Here is a 24,872-nt window from a genome sequence, read left to right on the forward strand (position 1 = left end):
AACACAGAGGCATGTTAGCCTTGAGTTATAAATATAACTGTTATGAATTCTAAAATTGTTACAAATATAAAAACCAAAGAAATATTCATGACACAGCTACAGTACCTTCCTTATTCTCTATTTGTGTATCTTAAAGCGCCCTCTGCTGGTGAAAAAACGAAACAAACCATAAACCAGCAGTCATGACAGCCAGAAAAATAACCTCTATATCTTTACTACCACTGAGAAGTTGTTCAATAGTAATGATATTAGTCTCATTACAACCAAAGGCCATTAAAAAATCCCCAAAATTGTGACTAGCATGTTAGAACGACGGTTTCTTGATCTCAAGCATTTCAGTCCATTTTCAAAGATCGCTGGATGTCTTTTACTCAGTCTTTCTGCTTTAATTTGTTGTCTTATCTGTCTGCTGTCTGTCTCTATGGTTTCTTTGGGTCACTCTTGTCTTGTGGATCTGCGTATCAGGTCTCTCTCTACCTTGTTTCACCCCTTAAAGCATTATTTGTCTTCAGTCTCCGTTAAAGTGTGACTGAAAGTATGAATGGCAGCATGTTAACACTGGCAGACGTTCACCCTGTCAGGTGCAGATCAAACCCGAATTCTTATCAGATGTAATGTAGATAAATGCCTTTGAAGTTGGATCTGATATCCTCTAAAATCTCATATTTTAAGCACCGTCGGTTTATAGTTTAATAAATGGATTGCTGAAAAAAGAAACAAATTCAAAAAGGATGGCAAAAGAAGTTTTTTTGGCACCGCTTACTGCCAAGCACCTGGATAATATCTTAAAAGGCCCATCGGATGATAAATCAGAAAGAGTTGCAAAGATGCGATAAATCAGCATTTTAAAGAGCTCCGCTGTTCTGTAACAGCTGTTCCACGCTCTGGCCGCCGCATCCATTCACAACCACAGCCAGAACTAAAAATACCTTATAAAACACCACATGAATACATTAACAATTTAGGTATTGTGGATTAAGAAGGCATTTGCTAATTGTGTGACATGGTAATTTATGCGCATGCTAATACATTTTTGTCATTGTATATATTAAAAGTAAAGGGTTAGTTCATCTAAAAATGAACATTTAATTACAAATTTCTTGTCCTTAAGTGGTTCCTTTATAAGTTTCTTTCTTCTGTTGAACACCAAAGAATAGATTTTGAAGAAGGCTAAAAACGTGTAGCTATTGAGTTCAAAAAATAAATACTATGGAAGTAAATTGGTTACAGGTTTCCAGCTTTTATAAGTCAGAATTATTAGCCCCCCCCCCCCTGTTTTATTTTTTTCCCCAATTTCTGTTTAACAAAGACAAGATTTTTTTTTCAACATTCCTAAACATAATAGTTTTAATAACTAATTTCTAATAACTGATTCATTTTATCTTTCCCATGATGACAGTAAATAATATTTTACTAGATATTTTTCAAGACACTTCTATACAGCTTAAAGTGACATTAAAAGGCTTAACTAGGTAATTAGGTTAACTAAGCAGGTTAGGGTAATTATGCAAGTTATTGTATAACGATGGTTTGTTCTATAGTCTATCAAAAAATATATAGCTTAAAGGAGCTACTAATATTGCCCTTAAAATGTTTTTTAAAAATTAAAAACTGCTTTTATTCTTGCTGATATAAAACAAATAAGACTTTCTCCAGAAGAAAAAAATATTATCAGACATACTGTGAAAATTTCCTTGCTCTGTTAAACATAATTTGGGAAATATATAAAAAAAATGTAAAGGGGGTTTATTAACTTTAACTGTATATAAATAGCTGAAATACAGATTTTTTTTGTCAAATTTGTTAATTTATTTTACTTTCTGCACTTGAGAATATAAAAGAAAACAATTATTGTTTTCTATTTTTGTGAAAAACAAAGCTTTTCTCTGAATTTTTTGTTGAACATGAGAAACATAAGAATGAAAGAAACAAAGACATTGTTTGTAACTGTGTAGTTTTACTGCCACTTTTAATGCGTCCTTGCTCCATAAAAGCTTCATAATATTAAACCGGTGTTCATATAATTAATTTAATTATACAATATGATTATATATCGCAATAACAACCCAAATTCAGTTCTATTTGAATGCAATCTTTGCCACAGGACATTTCATGTTTAACTGCTCTTAATGTGTCTTACACAGTAGATTAGTGATTTTTCAGTTGGCCCAAATAATCTCAGAGTCATGTTGTTTTTGAGAACCCCTGGCTTTTTGTCTGAAAATGTTGTCAAAATAAACCACTGATGATGGTTTGATGAAAGTGAATAAGATGAGTGGAGATATAAATCTCCCTGCAACATTTTTTACTCAAACAACTGGCCTGACAGCGGCTCTGTGCGCCACCTCAGTGCTTGACATTTTCAGAGGATCTGTAATCCATCAAAAGGCCATAAATAGTCAGGATGGTGCCCCATGACGTCCAGCAGGAGATGTTGCACTCACCAGGGGTGAAGAGCACAGTCTTTGCCTGCAATATTTCCTCCTGACTGACTGCTGCAATAATAGCACACATACTTTAACACCTGGACACACACACACAGAAATAAAACCGCTTACATTTTTTCCTCTTGAACAGCTTTTTAACTGACAATGTGTGAACAGCTTGAAATAAAAGCAAGGCCCCAAATTCCTAGATTGTCTGAGAATTCCTGTTGACAGATTTCCCTGTGAATTGTGTTTTTACATTGAAAATATATATTTGCATTACTTAACTTCATTTTATATAAACTATAAACATAAAAAATAAACACCTCCTCAGCTTAGTTTGCAGTGATCATTTTGCACGGAGCATTATGCAATCTGCTTATTTTTCATTAAACTGTCTGATACGTAACGTTTAGATTATGCATTTAATAAACAATTATATTTATAAGGACAGTTATCTGTTGTGTTACATGATTGAACGCAACAGTGGGTCTCTCATGTCTCCATCTGAAATCACTGATTCTCATGCACTGCGTAATAGCATTCCACCTGATGCAGGCAGGGTACGACAGCAGAGTTTCTGGATCATTACGATAGAATGAGAGTATACACTGTAACAGCAATCTGTTAATTAAAATTTTCCGTATTTTGTGATTCACGTGTTTTCTTTTTATCTACGGTTGTGAATTGCATTATGGGACCTTGATCCCTGTCGACTTTAAAGTTGAAAGTGCAACTCTAAAATTTAACAAAATGACATTTTAGCAGTTTGAAATAAAATAATATATTGAGAAATAAATATGTAAAACAACAGAAAATGTACTGGCAGTTTATTGCAAGGTTTTTGTACCATGCTATACAACACCAACCCAGGTAATACATCACTTTAAAGTATTAAAAATGTTAATAAAAGTCAATTTTTTAAAAGTTTTTAAGGTTAAATGTTGTTGGAAGAAAGATCAACAGCTCATAATGCAATTCAAAAGCATACATAAACGCAGAAAAATAAAAATACAATCACAAATAAAGAAAACGGCTTATTTACACATAATTTTACAGCGTAGTTCTGTAAAATGTCCTTTTTGTCAGTCTTATTACACTATGCAACTACGGAAGACTTGAGCTTTAAATAGGAAACATTTTTTTGGAATGAAATGCTAATGGTCTAATATGATTCAATTAATTATGCTAAGCTAAGCTAAAAGTGAACCTACAAGAAAAATAAATCGGCTGAATAGATGAAAAATAAATCGGCTGGTTTTGGGAAACACATCTAAAAATAGAAACATATAAAAATACCATTGATGTTATAGATTCAAAAATGATCTAACTCAACTGTTTATCTGTAGGAAACTTGTAACATTAGATTTTTTTTTTACAGTGGAGTGTTCCAAATCTTTGTCATTCATTCAATCATTTTCTTTTCGGCTTAGTCCTTTTTTGGGGTCTGGGGTCGCCACAGCGGAATAAACCGCCAACTTATCCAGCACATGTTTTATGTAGCGGATGCCATTCCAGCTGCAACCTATCACTGGGAAACATCCATACACACTCATTTACACACATACTCTACGGACAATTTAGCCTCCCCAATTCACCTATACCACATGTCTTTGGACTGTGGGGGAAACCGGAGCACCTGGAAGAAACCCACATAAACACGGGGAGAACATGCAAACTCCACACAGAAATGCCAACTGGCCCAGCCGTGGCTCAAACCAGCGACTTTCTTGCTGTAAGGCGATTGTGCTACCTACTGCGCCACATTAATCAGTCTTCCTTTACGACTTTGTGTTTTAAAGTGTGTTTTTTTTTTCTCACATCCACAGAAGCAGCCAACAAGAAAGCAAAGGGATCCAGTCAGATTCAGCGGAGTCAGGAGACAGGAATGGCCGTGGAGTATCCCCGAAATGTCATGGCCCGACAGGCCAGCCGAGAGTCCACTGATGGCAGCATGAACAGCTACAGCTCTGAGGGCAAGTCAGTATCAAGAGCAGTGGAAACGCACTTACCTTATACATTAACTATACAGTGCATCACAGTCATTTTGCTCATCTATCTGTCCGCCTTTTGCTTTTCCTACATGTCAGTATATCTAGGCATGTTACTTATACTTGCCTATAAGTAACCTGCATTACTCAGTGCTGTTAGCCACTTTTATGAGATGTCCCAGCAAACAATTTTGTGTTAAATAGACGTCTATAAACGTATACAGCTTGGCTAAAACAAGGCTAAACATGGGCTGTCAGTGAAAATCTAATAGATATCTAAGAATAGGCCAAAAATAGACTACTCGTCAAATAGACAGATTAGACAGACTTTATATGTGTAGTCATTCATTTCTGTTTATTTGATGACTAGTCTAGTTTTGGCCTATTCCTAGATATCTATTAGATTTTCACTGACAGCCCAAGTTAAGCCTTGTTTTAGCCCCGACGACTATGTTTAGACGTCTATTGACATCTTTTAAAAACAAAAAATGCTTGCTGGGGTGGTACTGGGCAAAATTGCAAATTAATCAGGAATAATAGTTTTCAGTCTGGAATGTATTTTGGAATTCAGGAACTGCTGCATCACAGTATATTGTTATGTAACACTACTATACGGGACACTACTATGCATTGTTCGGGAAATTAACTACCTAGTGAAACATACATTTGAATGTTTAGTAAAAGCCTAATAGACACACACACACACACACACACACACACACATACACACACATTTGATTTCAGAAATACATTTTATCAAAGTGTAATGTTTTTTGTTTTAATTACTTTTAAGTTTTAGTTTTGAAGACATTATACTCAAAACACTACAGAAGTGATACATAAATACAGCACGGAGAGGCCTACTTTTTAAAGATAAATAAAACCATTACTTTATATAGTATGCTGTAAATATAGTATTTAGTTTTTACAGGCTTTGGAAGATAACAGCCATGGTTGAGTTCAAAATGCCATAAATGTTTTTGAAGTGCACTATAAGAGATCACAATAGTCAATTAGGCGATAGCTCATAGAGGGAATAACTCAGACTAGAACTCAGTCTGGAACTTTAGCTCAATAGGTTTAGTTCCAATCACACAAATGTGTGGCACAGATTGCAAATGTTCATTTAAATAATAGATTCTGGAATGTATCAAACTATGTTTGTGATGAAATTTGCAATCTTACTGGTTTTGGGAAACACATCTAAAAATAGAAACATATAAAAATACCATTGATGTTATAGAATGTTTATAAAAAGCTGTTGTTTATAACTTTCCACTAATGAATGAATCACGAAAAAAATATTAAAGATAACAACTACTTTCAGCATTAATAACAACACAAATGCTTTTTTGAAATGTAATTTTAATTCAATTCAATTCAATTTTTTGTTTCCACGATGTGCTGCTAGTTAAAGACCAACGCAACCCTAATTTAGCCGTTTTCCGCCACGTTGTTTAAATGGCAAATCCATTTGCGCCACTTCATAGATTTATGGGTGTTCTGGTCTGGAAAAGAGGTGTGTTGAGGCGTATTGTTGGCTTGTTGCTATTTTGAGGAACTAAAATAGACTGCCCAATAGACCAGCTGAAAGCAGGTCTAAAGTCCAGCTCAGAGCGTGTCAGTTGTGCGCCTCGCTTCCACATTGCTTAAAACACGAAGAATGTCGAGCAATACAGGAATATCTTTACAAATGAAAAAGAAGTAAAGGATTAAAATATTACAAATTATTACATAAATATAAAAACCAGTACCCCCATGCCTTCATCACCGCGGGTTTTTTTTTTCAGTTTATTCACGACAACTTGCTTTTGTATAATGTTATTCTTATTAGTAGTATTATTCAATATATGCATATTTATATTTGTTTCATTAAAAACAAGCTTAGATTTGTCCATCTGTATGGTTTTGGACCATATGTTTTTTTTTTCCCCCCCTTAATTATTATTGTTCATTTATTAATTTGATGGAAATTACAACTGATTTTAGAAATAGTTTTGAAACAATTAATTTCATTTGTTAAGTGCAAAGATTTATGTATAATGCCTGTCTTCAGTGGAGAGCATACAACACCGTTTTCTTATCCACGAAAGAGAGAAAGTGAAAGTAAAGGCCGAATGGAGGAGGCTCATTATCCTCTTGCTGCAGATGCTCTGTTTAACTGTTTTCTTAACTGTTTCGAAGTGTTCAGTTTTTCCACTTACAAAGTCCGCCATGTAAATAGCAAATGCACCATGGAGCAACGCAACTGACTCTTAAAGAGAATGGGAGATAAGACTCTGATTGGTTTGTTCTCAAATCACACCCATAACCCATTAAGAGAATAAGCCCAACCCTGTTAGACAATGTGCCACGGCGCAGAGCGTACTTTCTTGTCCTTAAAATAGCAAAAGTGGATTCAGACACGCCCTTAATGCTTTTGCGCCCTGCTCCACAGACTTTGCACCTAGACCGATAAAATAGAGCCCTAAGTATTTGAAAATTCTGACTTTTCACCAAAGGAAAATATTTTATTAAAATAAAACATTGTCAATTATTATAATTCATTTATATCATTCATTATATTATTTTGAATAATACCAAATAAAACAGCCTTATATACATACTGTAAGAAACATTTTCAAATTCTGACCCTAAGTGTTTAGTCGCATACAGTATTGCACACAGTATACAGTATAACTGTATTTAGCGTACAGTTAAAGCATACATCAGCCCTAAATTCACCTTTCCCAATGCTGACCTCCTCCCCACCTCACACTCCATTAAAACAGTCCCATTTGTGGTGTTTTATGCATTGGCTGCAAAGCCATCACTCACACATTAGTGGACTTTCAACAGGCCGTGTGTCACATACACATGAGCTTCTCTCATCTAGATTTATTTGGAAAAACCATAAGGATAAGCTAATAGAGAACAGTCTGATTTACAGAGCTAACTCTGTGTCCACTACATTCTGAGCTCCATGTTTGGAGCCAGATGGCAAGCCGTACTCCCCAATAATAATTAAAATATCCATCATCTGTGGAGAATGGGGCCTCGGCTGGGTCCAAAACTGTGCAAAATGCAGCAGACCTGCTTCCCTTTGCGGCTTCGGTCAGACGGTTGACCGGAGAGTAACACAGCAGAATGAGCAGGGACTCCGTGATTTAAGGCTTATTTCATGCAAACGTGTTTTAAATAGTCTGAAATCGTATAAGGCTGTTCATATGGTAGCACGACACGGGCTGGCACATCCCTCAGACATTCCTGCAGGAGTTAGGTCATGGAAATTGCGCTGGTCTCAAAGGAAATATTGAGTGTATTAAGAGGGGCCTTCACGCAGGACAGGGTTTACATACCGTACACAGCGGAAGACTGCTTCTTGAAGAGATTTCTGTAGCTTTACACTCTATATGCAGGTTGTTGGCACATTTTTCAATAGTAAATGTCATGAACTGACCGTTGGATGCTTGTTTTTATTCTGAAAATGACAGTAGGGGTTAATTAGATCATGGGCCAGATATTGTAACATTCATTCATTTTAATAGCATTTAATAACACTTTTTGCTTTTGCAGATTAATTTGCATTGTTTAGTTATTTACAGAGTAAAAGACAATTTTGTTGCCTATAGAATACTTATTTTAAAGACGGATGTTAAGATGGACTACTTATTTTGTTTCTTTGATGACAAAACATGCAGTGCTTTTCAGTTTTTTGTGACATTTTGCATTTGATAGGTCGAATTTCATACTATCTGTATTCGTGTAAACATATTTGTTATCACTAATGTGGATGCTGTTGGGATACTATCAGATGTGTTACATTATATTGAATGAGTAATGTTAACCAAACAAAAGTAAAGCTGTAATCATGTGTTAATGTGCTATTTGTTTGTTAAATAGTTGTATTCTTTTTTTTATTTGTTACCTTATGTATTTAACAACTTTTAATACAAGGGACATTCTATCAGAGTCTTGCATTATCTGTCCTTGAAATAAAAACATCAATACAGTGAATAAAAAGTATTTAATCCCAAAATTTTCTAAAATGGACAGGATTGATTTCTGTGCGTTGTTCGGTAAAGAAATATGTCATTCATTTGGTTCTCAGATTGTTTTTCTTTATTAAAAACGCTACAAATTTACAAACCCTGACGTTGTCCTTGTCCACAGCCCAATTCAACCTACAGCTTTAATAGTTTTGTTATGCTAAAAACTGTTATTTAGAAAAAAATACTTGAGAAATATCAAGTTTAAGTTGTCATTATTTGCATCAATTGATTAAAAACATGAAATTATAAATAAATTCTACAAATAAATACTATTTTAAAATTGTTCCCATGTTTCTGTCAGTCTTGTCACATTTGCATTATTCTATGACTCAGAGGAAGGACATCATTTGCGACATCAAGTGACATCATTTGATAAAGGAGAAGCTGACAGTGATCATGGATGCATTCTATCATTGAATTGTATGATTTTATCCTTGTTTTTGTATGGGGTTTTTTTGAGGAGGAAAAGCTTAAAGGTCAGGCCCTGTCACTTTTTTCAAATTGAAAATGTACGTTTCTGGTAGAATGGCCCTCATAAAGAATAACACAGAGCTGTTGGGGTTATTATTATGATTATTGTTGTTAAAAGTTTGATCATATTTATATTTTTTTGTTTATCTATTTAAATTGTTTTATTTATTCAGCAGGTTTTTATTTTATTTTAAAAGTATAAAAAAGAAAAAAGTATAGATTCCATTGGGTCATTTTTGGTTAAAGTGTTTTTGTAATAAACTCAAAACAAGGTGTATTTGTCTCATTTTAATAAAAAAGTTATTTATTTGTTTAATTAATACATTTTTATATTTGCTTATTCAAATAAATATACAATCCGGGGCTTAAAAACTAATAAAGAATAACAACGAGCTATTGGGTTATTATTATGATTATTATATTTCAAACTTCAATCATACTTATTTATTTTTGGTTTAGCAACCATTTGTTGCTTTCGTCACTTTTAGTTTTATTCTTGTTTGCTAAACTGAGCATGTTCAATCAATGTTTAGTTCCAAAAAGTCCCTGGTTGGGTTCAAATGGTGGAAACAGTTAAGACAGCACTACAACAATTGATAATCAGTGATTCAGGTTGACAGCTGACAATAGGCTTGGTGTGTGAGAACTTGTATTTAAATGGCTTCTTTTAACAGTCTACCTGTTCTGATAACGATGTATGTGTGTTTGTGTGTCAGTCTGATCTTCTCAGGGATGAGGTTAGGGGCAGACAGCCAGTTCAGTGACTTCCTAGATGGTCTTGGTCCTGCTCAGTTGGTGGGTAGACAAACTCTTGCCACACCTGCTATGGGTAAGTTAAAAATGCTAAAATATTAATTAGTATAAGATTTTTTAGATTGTGTTGAGGGAAAAACTTTGATAAAATGTTAAAGCCATTATGGAGTTAAAACACCTTTTTTGTTTTGCCTTGTGTTTTTTTGACTGCTTTGTTTCCTTTTTTACCTTTTTATTTGATTTTATTTGAATTTTGATTTTTGTTTTGTATTGTTGTGTGTTGTTTTTATTTACTTTTTGATTTGTTTTGCTTTGCAATTAATTGTTTTTGTAGGAGATGTTCAGATTGGACTGATGGATAAGAAAGGGCAGCTTGAGGTGGAGGTTATCAGGGCCCGTGGTCTTACACCTAAACCAGGTTCCAAATCGCTGCCGGGTGAGTGTGTGCTCACATTAAACTAGTTACTAACATTTCTTTTTTTTTCTCATGTATAACATTATTACATGTTCAAGAGTATTTTGAAGAAAATGAATAAATTTATTTAGCAATCGGATACATTATATTGATCTAAAGAGACAGTAAGAATTCTATAATAATACAAAAAACATTTACTGACCAGCAAACTAGAAATCATTACAGACAGAAACATATTAAACCAGAATAAAGTAGAAAAAAGGAAAATATTTAATTTTAATAATATTGTAATCATATTAATTGATGTTGATTGCAGTATTATTGTGATTTAGTTTTTTGTTATGAAACAAACAGCTAATAGAAATGTTTTTAGTACTATACATTATGCTAGTTGGATGTGTCTGAATGGTCATTTTTGTGCTTTAAATCTTTCTTCAAAGCTCCCTATGTCAAGGTCTATTTGCTGGAGAATGGAGCGTGCAAAGCCAAAAGAAAACCAAGATTGCACGGAAAACGCTTGATCCTTTGTATCAGCAATCGCTGCTGTTTGAGGAAAGTCCGCAGGGTAAAGTTCTCCAGGTAGGAAACACATTTCAATCATTTATTTCTGATATTTACCTCCAAATTCCACCATTTCACCACTTTAGAGTTTTTTTGAAGTGTTTAGAGGTTTTGGGATATTGACCTTTAAAGATTAAAAATCCATATAGCAGAAATGATATGATATTTCATGATCATCATAATGAAAATGGCTGAAATCCTTAATCTATTTTAAATGTTTTATCAAAATTCTCTCAAAGATTTTTGGAACTTGTCAAGTGCAAATAGAATATTCTAATTTGAAAAAACAAACAAACATAATCGCTTACAGTCTGGAAATAGAAGGTTCGGTCTTGCAAAATCTTACTTAAAGCAATCGTTTTCAAAAAAAAGTTTGCAAGTTACTTTTAATAAGTGTTATATTTGTAATATTTTATATATTTGTTCTAAAACATTAAATTTGTTACAAAGCATGAGAAAGTAAAATTCAATGCAATTAAATGTGGCTAAAACAGTAATCATTGTTGTAGTCAATTTGACTGTTTGACCTTAAACTGTAAATACTGTAAAATGGAAGACATTTTAAGAACATAAAACTAGCAAGAAAACCATTAATGCTCACACCACAAATATGTGACTAACTCAATTTTGACAAAGATGTAAAGTTAAACTAGGCATGTAAATTTCCACAAATTGATATGACTGACTGTTTAAATGAACAACAAATCATACAGATATATTTACAATTTAAAAAATCGAAGCTTCAGTGACACATGAACTGAACTGGCATGACAGCATACCTGTACACAAATGACACTCAAAACAATTGTGCATTCTGTCATCAAGAACCCACATACCCTACATCACTTAGATAGTCAGAGGTGATTGATCACAACATGTAGTCTGGCATATTTGGTCATCATCAAGATTTGAACTAGACAAATTGCAAAATCTGGCACAGCAACTATCATAACCAACAAAAATTATCATGTACTTTACATTATGACATGGGAGTCATATTTGTACTTTCTGACAAGCTACAAGATTATTAAAAATGTATCAATTTAAAGGATTTTCAACAATTGATTGATCATCGATAGATGATTGGCTTCCCTAGGTAACCTTAGTGTTTAATGTAATGTGTGTGTACATATTTTGACTGCTGACTGTATCTTCAGGTAATAGTCTGGGGAGATTACGGCCGCATGGACCACAAATGCTTCATGGGAGTTGCACAGATTCTTCTAGATGAGTTGGATCTTTCTAGCACAGTGATTGGCTGGTACAAACTGTTCCCCCCATCATCATTAGTCGACCCGACATTAGCTCCACTCACCCGTCGCGCTTCCCAAACATCACTGGACTTTTCAGGGCCGCCGGGCACCAGGTCCTAGTGAACAGACAGGAGCTCGCCACCAAAAAAAAAAACTACAACTCAAAACCACGGCGACCCCAGTGGACCAAGAGACCCGACGCAACAACAATCAGAACCGGAGCGGCAGACGGACAGAACCACGATCAAAGCTTTGCTGAAGCCTGACAATCACTTCTCTCTTTTACTTTTGATCTTTGGGTTGTAGAGATTTCCTTTGATCCACTCTGCTCCTTTACTGCATGTTTCGTTGCTGATTTGACCCAAATCAACGGAGAGGAACAGGACAGGAGGAAGTGGTGCCCCGTAGCCTAGATCGCTGTGGTCAGTCAGAGTGTGGGTTTTCTCAGAGCGAGAGGACAGCACTGCCCCTCCTCGAATAATATTGCACTTACAGGAAGCTCGAGGGTTTAAGGTGGAGATTTAGTCTTCTCAGAGAGTCTCCTCTCTGCATCACGGATGCTGCGTCCCGAGCCCCGCCGTGTTTGGCACCAACTCAGATTGTGTGTGTGTGTGAGTGTGTTTGTGTGCGGACGAATGAATGAGTGTGTGTTTGCGAAAGCAGGGGCGCCTGAGAACCTTTTAAGTCTGTTTACAGCAGTCACCAGCGACTGCTTTGCCTTTTCACATTACTGTTGATTTGGTAAATAGGCACACTTTGTAGAATGTGAAAACATGCTTCATGTTTTCTGACGTTGTGTCATTCGAGCTTCACGGAAGACACAAAAACACTTGTATTTGATTCACCGGGAGTGTAAGAAGCTGCCACTATCATTTCGGTTCACTAACATCACAGATCGCATCTTTAGCATTTTGAATTCTATTCCGTTTGGTAAAGGACCTGTACATACCGATATTAGAATTTCTACCCGACTAGAGTTTACATTATTTTAACGCAAGCACAATGCTTGATTTTTGAACAAAAAAGATAATAAAAAGAAAAGGAGATTGATGAAAGTAAAAAATAAATAAAATAAATAATATATATATATATATGACAGAGAACAAGAGGCCAAAATTGTAAGCTTCCTATTTTTAGCTGTTTGTCATGGATTTAGTTTATTATAAAACTCCCCCTGAGCATTTTGAATGTGACAGTGAGACGTGGTCTCCGCTAAAGACCACACGACGCCAACAAGGGGAACAGCATGAATCGGGAACTGTTCCAAGTTGCATGCACATTTTGTAAAACAAGACAGATGAGAAAAAAAAGAGACTACAATAAGTGTGTGTTAGTTCCACAAAACTGTAGGCCAGCTTGTATGTTGCATGTACTTGTACAGTTTGCTTGTACTTGATATAAATAGATTATCAAATAAAAACGAAGCCATTCATTCCATGTGTGGGCATCTGGCCAGGTTCAGCCATACACACAGGCCTTATTTTGGGGCTGAATGTCTATAAGAATTTTTCTAATTCCTTTCTTTTCTTTTCCTTTGAAACCCTGGATGGATAAATAAGTGCTGTACTGTAGAACCGAGCAAACACAAGGCCCTGTTTTCTTGAAGATGTTGGTGTTCACTGTAGTGTGTACTACCGTGGGCCTAAAACTAAGGTAGATAACCTGTATAAAAAATAAAAAATATATATCTAGAGCTATCTGTATATGGAGTATAAAATCACAATGACTTAGAGAAATGTCGATATTGAAACAGAGTGTATCAAGTAAACATCACTTACGTACATGCATATATTGTAAATATGAGTCTGCAAAGAGGTTTACTTATATTTACAAAGCGGCCCCATCTAGTGCTCTGTCTCTTGGTTCTGCTGAGCGGAAGAAGGGACACCTCAAAAGTTTTATTTTAGTGATGCCCAAATCCCCACGAGAGAAATTTGGACCTCTACCGACCGGTTGCTTTGTCATAAACGCTCACGAATCCTCGTTTCAAATGAGAAGTTTACTTTCTATGCCTGCTTACGGCAGACTTATTTACTTTGTCAGTATTATTCAAGGATACTGATTGTTTACAGTTCATGTGTTCCACTGAAACAAAATTGAAAGTATTCACTGCAACATTTCTTGTTTGTACAGCGGATGTGGCTCAGATAATGTGTATGTTTTATAATCAAGAGTTCATTTTTATTATTTACAAATAAAAGACTGTGTGGAAGAATTGGTGTGTGGCATTTGTTTTTAATATGTTCTTGAAAAAAAGATGATATATACACAGTTGAAGTCATAAATATTTAACGTTTGTGAAATATTTAAAAAAGAATTCAAATGCGGGCTAATAATTCTGACTTTAACTGCATGTATATATATATATATATATATATATATATATATATATATATATATATATATATATATATATATATATATATATATATATATATATATATATATACACACACACACACACACACACACACAAAAGTTCTGTCTGGTTTTCTAAACTGATTGGCTTATAGCTGTGCGATATTCTGCAAGATCAGAACTCATACAGCGTCTTCACTCTTGTGTATTACGCTGCCTACATTGAGTGACAGCAGATCAATAAACTCAATACAGTTTGACAAATGTTGCAGCTGTTGGACAACGTAATGTACTTTTGAGGCCTTTTCAGGTAAGAATGTAGTTGTTTAGATTGCAACCCTGCAGTTTATATATAAGGACAGTGTATATTTTAAATATTTATATAAATCTCCATCAGCCTGTCATTGAGCAGAGCAAAGATAGTTGACTTTGTCCATCCACAAGTTGGCGACAGAGACTGCATAATAAGTCCTCAGAGGAGAAAAACTCATTATTTACAGCTGATCAAAACATCATAAAACAGGTAAGTGACATTCTAAGTCGGATCTCTCTTGTATGTTGTAGTGCTGTATTTATATCATATAATTGTAGTGTATTGAGTGTGAGATAGGACTATTTTGTGTTGGCCACTCTTTGTATGACCCTGAGTTACTTTTTGGTTGGGCATCTGTTTGTTTTTACTGAGTCTCCTGTTTTTGTTACTGCAGACTAATTCAGTAAAAAGAAAGAAAGAAGAAATGCCTGCATGTGTTTAGCGTTTTTTTCTCATAGCAAACACAACAGTAATCTGGTAATGTTTGCGCTTTTTTGGGGTTCATTATTGTGATATCCCGATTGCAACAGAGAAATACTGGGAAATCTCTGTAGACTAATGGCATTTCATGCTGTTCAGCCTTATAATCTTATAATGTGAGCAAAAATGACCTGTTTTGTCATCACTTTAGACATTATGCTAGAGAATGATTCAAATACTAGCTCTTAAGTAATGTTGGTTAAGTAGCAACAGGTTCTGCTGTTTTGATGTCAGCGGAAGAAAGTAGTTCCTCGTAATGGTTTTTAGACTCTCCATGTTTAATTTTCTTTTTTATATATACACAAATATGCCATCAAACTGTTGTATAAGCGCAATATCACACTCATAGCCGTGCGATATGGCTGTATATTGTCACTGATGGGACACCGAGGCACTCGGCCTGCAGCCTCGTGCCAACACACGTCTCCCACCAGTGCCGGATGTACAGCCATAGTGCACTGCTACTCATGTGATATCGTATGTGTGTGTATATATTGTTGGGGGTGGGGGGGTTTGTTGAGGGTATGTGCTTAATTGATTCATGAGGACACAAATTTGTAAAGTGACATGATGACAGAAATTACAATGTTGTTGTTATTTATTTTGAGGACATGTCTTGTGTCCTCTTAAAATAAAACTGTTTAAAGTGTATATATATATATATATATATATATATATATATATATATATATATATATATATATATATATATATATATATATATATATATATATATTTTTTTTTTTTTTTTTTTTTAAATATATATTTTTTATATGTATATATATATATTTTTTTTGTGGTCATTTTTATTTTTAGATAATATTTACTTTATTATTTCCAAATCAGTGACACAAGTTTTTTTCTTAATTTTTGTATATTACCTTTTTAAATTTTTACATTTCATTTAGGAATTACATTTAAAATTATTTTTAGAACTTGTCAATGCCCGCAAACCAAAAAGAGATCTATACAGCTGTGTCTTGTCCTCCAATCCAATTGTAATAAAGGGTAAACCAATCCCTCCACCACGTGGAGACAAATAGCATTACACTATTCATTTCCTTGAGGTTAAGGTTTACTTGGATTTGTTTAGTTCTTTAAAAGTTGTTCAAGGTCACATCTTTAATACTGCTAAAAATACTTCTTCAGTGCTTCAGATTTCTGGAAATGCGACAATAGACAATGTTGTGTGTTTATGTAACCAGCGAGCAGCTGTTCAGAGTCTAATGCATAATTGAATTATCTAGCTAATTGTAATTTAATGTCAGTGTCTGTTTAGGTGAGCTATAAAAGTAGCCACTCTGAAGTCGAGTAGAAACATGGCCTTAAAGAAATAGCAGCTGTTTTCCTAGAGATAGTCTCGCACTAAATTACTTTTCAGTTATGCTTTAAACATTATCAGTGACAGATTTGGGCTTGTTTTATTTAGCGTTCACTCGCTGCTGCTATAGTAATGCTGGTGCACAGATCAACAACACAAAACAGGAACCAAAATTGCTATTATGGAATAATAATATACAGATGCTTCTCCAATGAAAATCAAATCGAGCAGCAGCATGTCAGGAAATTATGACGTTATTGCACAGTTAGTTGGACTGTAACAAAATATTGCTGCTTTTTCCATAAACCGAATCATTTTAAGCTGAAATCAAAAACAGGTGATGATGTTTAACGGTGTAATGAAGGTTATATATACCGCACTTCACACAAGTGTATTTAAAGTGCTGTAGATAAAAAAATGACAGATGCTTAAATAAACAAAACTTTAAATAAACACCATTCTTCATGAATCAGATAATCAACAGAAAATGCAAGGTAAGACAGGGAATTTGCTGTTGTGCTTCATCAAATGACTGAACCCACATACAAATGTGGGCTTCTTATGGCAGTTATGTGGTACTGGTGGTATTTCGACCACAAAATGAGCGTGAGTCTGAAGTGGCTCACCTGTAAAATGGAAAAAGAGGGCCAAAGATTCCAATTCATATATGGGCCATTTAAGGCAAAGATTTGGCACTTATGGCAAAATGTAATCTGAATGTGAACCTAATGTGGCCCATAGAAAATGGTAAATTTGGACCAAATGACAAAGGACAAATGTGGGCCACAGTTGACAAAAATGTGGCATAGTTATTTAAGGGTAATCTGGGTCTAAACCCAAAGTGGCTCACATGTGTAGGTGCAAATGTGGCCCAGTTATTATAAAACATATGTGGGCCACTTTCGGCAAATTTTCAGCACAGTAAGCTCTGGCTAATGTGGCTGTGAGCCTAAAGTGGTTCAGATGTGTCATGACAAATGTGGCCCAGTTATCTTAAGACATATGTGGGCCAATTTTGGCAAATTTTCAGCACAGTAAGCTCTGGCTAATGTGGCTGTGAGCCTAAAGTGGTTCAGATGTGTCATGACAAATGTGGCCCAATTATCTTAAAACATATGTGGGTCACTTTTGGCAAATATTCGGCATAGTAAACTCTGGCTTTGTGGGTTGGATCTGGGCCAAAATAAAAGCAAACTGTGAATAAAATAGGATTAGTTCTGGTTCATTTGGTTGAGTTCTGGCTGATATGTGGCATTGCTATAGTTTAATTGTGGCCCAGATCTGGAGCATCCAGGAGCATACCGCCCAAGTGCCATCATTCCTTGTGGTATGTGGGCCAGATTTGAGCCCATGAATTTTGCTATCTGGGAAATGAGACTTTCAAACACAATATATAATAATAAATGATATGCAATTTAAATTATATTCAATAAATTAAATATACTGATAATTATAATATTTCATAATTTATGTAAGCTTTTTTAGAATTACAATGTGTCAATATTGTTAAAAATGTACAAAAATCTTGTGGTAATCTAAGCAAAATGAGGACATACTACTAAAGCTCATACAAATACCTTGGCACAATTATTGACTCTAAACTCTTCTTTGATAAGAATTGTGAAGTGGTGTGTAAAAAGGGGCACCAGTGACTATTCTATTCGAGAAAGTTAAACCGTTTCCAAAAACACATGATGATTTTATTTTTCATACTTTTCTTGAATTAGATCTTTTACTTTGGTGTCATGGTTTGAGAACAATTCTGTAAGGAATAAAAACACAGTAAATGAGATCTAGTAAGCTGACTGGGGTGTCACTAGCCAATCAGAATTTAAAGAGATTCTTTATTTATTCTTTATTGTTTTATTTATTTTTGTTAAACAGTGTTTTGTATGTTTATGTTTTATGTCTTTATGTTCATTTGTTGTTGTCACTATGTGTTTTTTTTTTGTGGCACTGTTATGAAATGAGGACTCTTGACAGCAAACCAAATCTAACTTTGGGAAAAATAAAGTTGCCTAACCTAAAGGTATATGTTTTAAAACAACGATGTTTTGAATACAGAAAAGTGTTTGAAGTTTCATGTACTGTAAAAACACTGACAAAAAGACCCCTGGTCATATGGATCTTCAAATAGCAGCACAAACCTCCCAAAAGTGGTTTTGATAATCAGTCAATTGTTTGCCATTTTTGCTTTGGTTGCCAAATTTGTGGATGTTTATACAATAGATTTGAATGTAAAATATTTTGTAGTTTCAGATAAAAGTATTGTTTCCAAAAAATTATCCTTTTTCAGCCCTCGATGCATTTCTCAAGAATTATCAAAATGCATAAAATAGAAACAAAACATGACAACACTACAATCAACTTAAAACTTTTTGTTTCCTGTTAATAGTCAGAAAGGGCGAAGAATGTCAGCAGATGGAGCCCAGGTGTGTTCAAGACCAAACCTATTTTAGTCCAGCGTGTCATATAAAATCAGGCTCACCAAATTTTAAGAATATAGTAAAATGCATTATTTTTCTTTGATTCAGCTTCAGATATTACAGAAGATATCTGTAATATATTTGTACTTTGTTAAAACATCTCTCTTTTTTAAATTGAAAATCATTCTGTAAAACACAACACAACCCACCCCTACCCAGCTGGGACTTGAACCAGCGACCTTCTTTCTGTGAGGTGACAGTGCTAACCACTGAGCCACCATTGATTATATATATATATATATATATATACATATATATACATATATATATATATATATATATATATATATATATATATATATATATATATATATATATATATATATAAACATATATTTAATGTACATTAAATCTTTGTCTGAATTCATTATTCCTTTTATTATTCATATAATTAAACTTTACAGCATGAAAATAAATACCAGAAATTCAGCCATGTTAGCAATTGTTCCATTGCATTACCATGTTGTGTAGTAAAATTTTAAAATAACAAAAACAAGACCTCACTCTATCCAAATAGACTAACACTGTAAGTTGTGTCCTAATTCAACTAGAACACTTGGGCCAAAAACAGGTAATATCGATGCAAAACAAGTGACCAAGACTGGAATTGTGAGTATTTGGACACACAACAAACATTTTGCAGTCCAATGCTTCTAAGCATCTCCAATCCACCACTACAGACAGGGCAGCGCATGCCCTTCTAGCCACAACCCAACACTGGGAAACACCCACACACATACACTACAGCCAATTTAACTATTTCAATTAACCTAGCGCATGTCTTGGACTGTTGGGGAACACGAGGAGAATATGCAAACTTCACACAGAAATGCCAACTGACCCAGCCGAGGCTCGAACCAGCTACTTTTTTTGTGAGGCGATTGTGCTACCCACTGTGCCACCCTAACTCAATATTTAATCATTCTGGAAAGACTCATTTTTTGGTTTTTGTGGTTGGCTGAACTGACTTGTAATTCTCTTAAATTGCTTTAATACTCAAATGGATGCCACCCTATTGTACAACTACCCAGTAGTACACTTCACTTCACAGTTTAGCGGAAGTTACTCACAATTACCGCAAGGTATCATGGGGCGTAGGAATACGGTGGAGATAGAAACAGCTGAATGACTATATATAGGCACACTTGGTTGTGTCCGAAGTAAAAATAATGGTAAGTAGATCATCTTTTTTTCTGTTGAACAGCAAACATACAACGTGGCAAGTAAGACTTTCCTTTAGTTCGGAAAAGTATGGTCAATAAACAAATCAGCTGTCTCGGTAACGAATGAACTCACTGAATCAGTCACAACTGAATCTTGGTTTGACAGAACTGCGAGTCATCGTTTCATCAAATGACGTTTTGAATAATTACTTGGACAGAACAATTAAAATTAACCATTAAAAAGTTAGAAAAGATGTAGTATATAGGCCACTGAATACTGAACTGTTTTCGGTGGTCCTTTGCAGGTGAATCAGCCGTGAAACAGGCCCAGTACATTCATAAACTCAGAGCTGTTGCTTTGCCAGTCAGCTGTTGTTAATGGAAAGTGTCTGTTCTCGTCTGGTTTCAGATTCCCTGGGAAATGAAACCAGTGCCGTGAAAAGATTTCAAACAATTTTTAAACGGGGCCTGATTTATGGCCAGTCTTACAAATATGTAAAAAGCATATCTTGCGCTCCATTTTTCAAATGAATCAATTGCTAATATTTTAAGACTCGTTACTCATTTCTTTTTGCCTTGATCCCGATGACCATATAATCCTCATGGCCTTTTTTATGACTGGGTTTTTAGAAGAGCTTGTCTGAGTTCTCGCTGCCCTTGCCATATCCTCACGTTGTGCAGAAATGTGGTTTAGATTGATAGATAACGCGGAGAACTTACCATTTACTAAATTGAGTATATATTCTCAAACCAAGCTAAATCAGTACGATTATATAATATTAAACGAAGGCAGCCCTAACGAAAGCTCGATCATATTTACTTTAGGTTATAGGGAACCACAATATTGTAGTTGGGGTTTTGTTGTGATTTCCAGGTCTGTATTAACAGACTCACACCACTAGAGGGTGTTGTTGTTACCTGTGCATGAGAACAAGCCACAGTATAGGAAACAATTATGTCATCAGAAACATAACCAAATGCATTTTATGGTCATCATAATGTGTGAAAAGTGGTAGCAGAAAACATACCCTTACCAGCAAAACAATTAGCCTACATAATGATAAAAATGTATTGTCCATCATAATTTCTACTTTATTTCTGCTGCTCTTTCATACATCAGTGAATTTGAGATTTGCTTACAATATTATATTATAAATTGGCTTTGTTAATAATTTATAATGCATTGATTTGATAAAATCTCAGGTCTGAGCTTGCAGGTAAACTCAATGAAACAATGATAATATTTGTTTTGTAAACACAAGGTATTGTTGTTCATTAGGCTTGTTTATTTGCCTTTCTGTTACTCTCTTGGCAGTTTTCTTAATGAAAGCCTGAACAGCTTTTGCACAGCTGTAAGAAAAGCCCATATGGCATAATTATGCTTTATATAAATCTATTCTTAGTACGAGTTGTTTTAAAATCCACTCAGTTTGCACATTATGTAGAAATTCATTTCAAAGCAGTTAAAAGCTAAAATATACCTAATTACTCATGCATGTAAACCAGCTTTTTAAGCATAGACCTTTTTTTAACATTTAAACTGGCTGATGCATGACATTTTCTATATAGTGTGTCAATGCCTGATATTACCATCTGTTATTTGCTGTGGATTCATTATACTTATCTGTCCTTTAGATGCTATGATGATCACATACAGTAGTAAGACATTCGCTTGCAAGGATGCAATTTGTGAAGTGTTAACATTAAATGATAACACTGCAATGTAAGGTTTCAGTGATAATGTAATCCTGGACAAATTCCCTAATTTACACATAGACGGTCAGTGAAGAGCTGCACAGCTGCGTTTGGCATCTCACTTTTTCAAACACACACACAAACACAGAGAGAGAGAGAGAGAGAGAGACTGTGCTGCTAATCTCTTTATGGCATGTTGGCCTATACCTATTTTTTTCTTTGTAACAATTTTTTTCTTTTAAACTTTACCTTGCCTGTTTATTGCTTATATCGGCAGGACAAATAATTCTTTTAATGTCAACATAATTGCCAACTTAGAGCTACACATGTGGAAGAGTACCAATGTGCATCCATGCTTCCCTCTAAATGACTTAGTACATTATGCAATGCAGTTTTAAGCAAAGTCACGTACAGTCAGGTAAAATATTTGTAAACAAAGTGTGTAAAGTTATCAAACACTTCTGAAACACAGGTTCACCTGTTAATTCAACTCGTACCGCGCGCGCGTTTGTGTTTTATTTCTTTTCGGACCACGTGGTTTGTCTGGCAGTGACTCCCTGTGGATTTGTGCTTCAGGCTGAAGCGATTTCAATTCAGCCCGTTTAGGAACCCAGAAAGACTCAGATATGCGCTCATTTCTTGTTGTTTGGTGTTTCTTTAACGTGTCTTTTGAGGCGAATCTGTTCTGCAGCCACAGTAAGTAGAGCTGTTAATAATTCAAACACTAAAGTCGACAATCTGCGGTGCTACAGTCGGCTAAAAATTTGTATCAGTAATGACAGAAATCCTACAGCCTTAATTAAGTTTGTCTCTACATTTTTGTGGAGGAGATTGTCACATCTGTCTTTACAAACATGAATGCAATGTTTTATTTCGAGTACCTCAGCAAATGCACGTGCAGATAAGCGAATGTTGATGACAGCATTTAAGAATGTTTTTTTTACTAATCATAATCGCGATTTACTATTATTTCTCCCATTAAATGACTAAATTAGTTTTTCTTTTTCTATATAATTGTCAAAAATATAATTATTCTCTATTATAATCAGCTATTTAGGTGAGAAAAAAATCTGTTATGATGCAAATGATGGGGTTGGTTGACCCCCTTGAACCTCTGAAGTGATTTAACAAGGATACTTTTTATTTAGGCCTAGTAAATACTATTATTTCAATTTTATTATCATAGGCAATAATATTATATATTAGGCCTATTGTTTAGAAAATATCATATAATTTCGGAAATACAAGCTAAACAATAGCCTAGCACACATCGTGCTTTTCACTGGAGAATTGTAGTCTTATTTTTGAAATACTATTAGCAATTGTAGACTGTTTGCAGCAATTATATCATGAAACTTTTTCTATTTTGGTCTTTTATTTAGAGCTCAACAGTTCGACAGCTGTTTGAAAGGGATAGTAAATTAATTTATGCTGACAGTCTCACACTTTAGAATATTCTGGTTTAAACGAACACTTCATAAAGCTATTTTTTCGAATTAAGGGTGTCTTAGTGTTAAATTATCTTGACAGGTTTACAGTATGGTTTACAGTAGCGCGCGCGCACACACACACACACACACAGAGAGAGAGAGAGAGAGAGAGAGAGAGAGAGAGAGAGAGAGAGATGGAGTTTAATGTCGGGTGATGCCCTCCCCTCGCTAAATCTTCACTGAGATGGTGACGCTCCTTCAAAACTCCAATCTCACGGCGGCGGGTGCAGATTGCTTGAGTCATCTGAGGGGTCATAACTTTACCAAAGCTTTCATAGCTGATCTGCAAATGAGCTTGATGCCTGCACTTGTCAGTAGGTGATTCTGTATTTACATATAATGCTATAGAAAAGAGAAGAACAATAAAACACTCAATGTTTTTACACAGGGAACTGTGAATCTCGTGTACAGCCTCTTTATATGTGCGCACCGCTGGTGCCAGACGCGCGTTTCCAGCCAGCGCTGGTGATGCGATGCCCCGCAACCACAGCGGGGATGAGGGCGGTGCTGGTCTCTGGATGAAGACCTCGCAGCACTATGGCATGAAAGATGTTGAAGCCGGTCGTGGGACGATGAACAACGCGACCAGGAATGCCGACAGTCTGCTGTCGGCGCCGGGTACAACAGGTGCAGGAGGCTCGGAGAACCAGAGGAGAAATCAGGGCGCCCGGCTCAGCCTGCTGGGGAAGCCGCTTGCATACAGCGCGCAGAGCGGCCGGAGAAACGCGCGCTACAGGAAGCTCCAGAACTACCTCTACAATGTCCTGGAGCGACCGCGAGCCTGGGCATTCGTTTACCATGCCTTTGTGTAAGTAAAAATATCTTTACTCTTTTATTCATAACGCCATGAATGTTCAAAGCTGGAGTTCACCTGTTACTTAAAGTTATTCTATACGCTGTCAATGGCATTCAAACACTTTGCTTGTCTTAACTGTGTTTAAAATGCTTACATTATTATTATTATTTTTGAAGTCTTTTGATTTATGGAGGAGTATTCACATGTCAGTATTTTACCGTTTACGAGTTGGGTTGTATTAAATGCTGATGCAATCTTACATGATGATTCTCTCCAGCAACTCATGTTTGATTACATATTATTTACAACTTTAAATAAATGATGGTGTCAAATAATGCAGGTTTTTGTAGGCATAGTAAATTAAATATGATTGCTGATTTAAAGGCCTTTAGCCAAACTTGGCCGTTTGTCATTTTAAAACACCAGTGAGATCTCAGAGGGTTTGCATTATGGTGTGTATTTGCTATTAATATTTATGGAAAATGTATTATTATGGCTTTTCTGAGATTTTCTCTAAGCTCCTTGGAATAGACGTTCTTTACATGACCCCAATATAAAGGAAATGCTTGTATCCCACATAAGGTTTATGCTCGGATACACTGAAAAAAATGATTTAGGCCTCTATTAAATTAAACATAATTCAATTTTGTTAATTTTAAACAATTTAATTTAGTTGTTGATTTTAATAAATATTTTTTAATTGGTTTTAAGTGAATTATATGTGTTTTGAACCAATCTAAATTAATTAATTAAAGTCTATTAGAAGAAATTATGTTTATTTTGAGCGCATGCGCGTTATGTCCCTTTGCCTCGGCGCCAAAGCCCACAGGAGTTTTTGCTCTTCAGAATCCAGTCAGATTGAAGAAAGA

General features: G+C 35.1%; 1 protein-coding gene and 1 pseudogene across 1 annotated transcript in view; both read left to right on the forward strand.

The window, feature by feature from the left end:
* The window catches only part of LOC130239307 (regulating synaptic membrane exocytosis protein 1-like), a 137,219-nt pseudogene extending 123,111 nt beyond the window's left edge, over positions 1-14,108 (forward strand).
* A 9,295-nt stretch (positions 14,109-23,403) lies between these two features.
* kcnq5a (potassium voltage-gated channel, KQT-like subfamily, member 5a) overlaps positions 23,404-24,872 on the forward strand; it is a 227,154-nt gene continuing 225,685 nt past the window's right edge. Inside the window, exons 1-2 of the mRNA XM_056471458.1 lie at positions 23,404-23,517; positions 23,596-24,015. Coding sequence (XP_056327433.1) covers positions 23,681-24,015 — 335 coding nt within the window. The 5' untranslated portion in view covers positions 23,404-23,517; positions 23,596-23,680. The remainder of the gene's footprint in view (positions 23,518-23,595; positions 24,016-24,872) is intronic.

This window comes from Danio aesculapii, chromosome 13 (genome assembly GCF_903798145.1).
Source record: "Danio aesculapii chromosome 13, fDanAes4.1, whole genome shotgun sequence".
Classification (NCBI taxonomy): domain Eukaryota; kingdom Metazoa; phylum Chordata; class Actinopteri; order Cypriniformes; family Danionidae; genus Danio; species Danio aesculapii.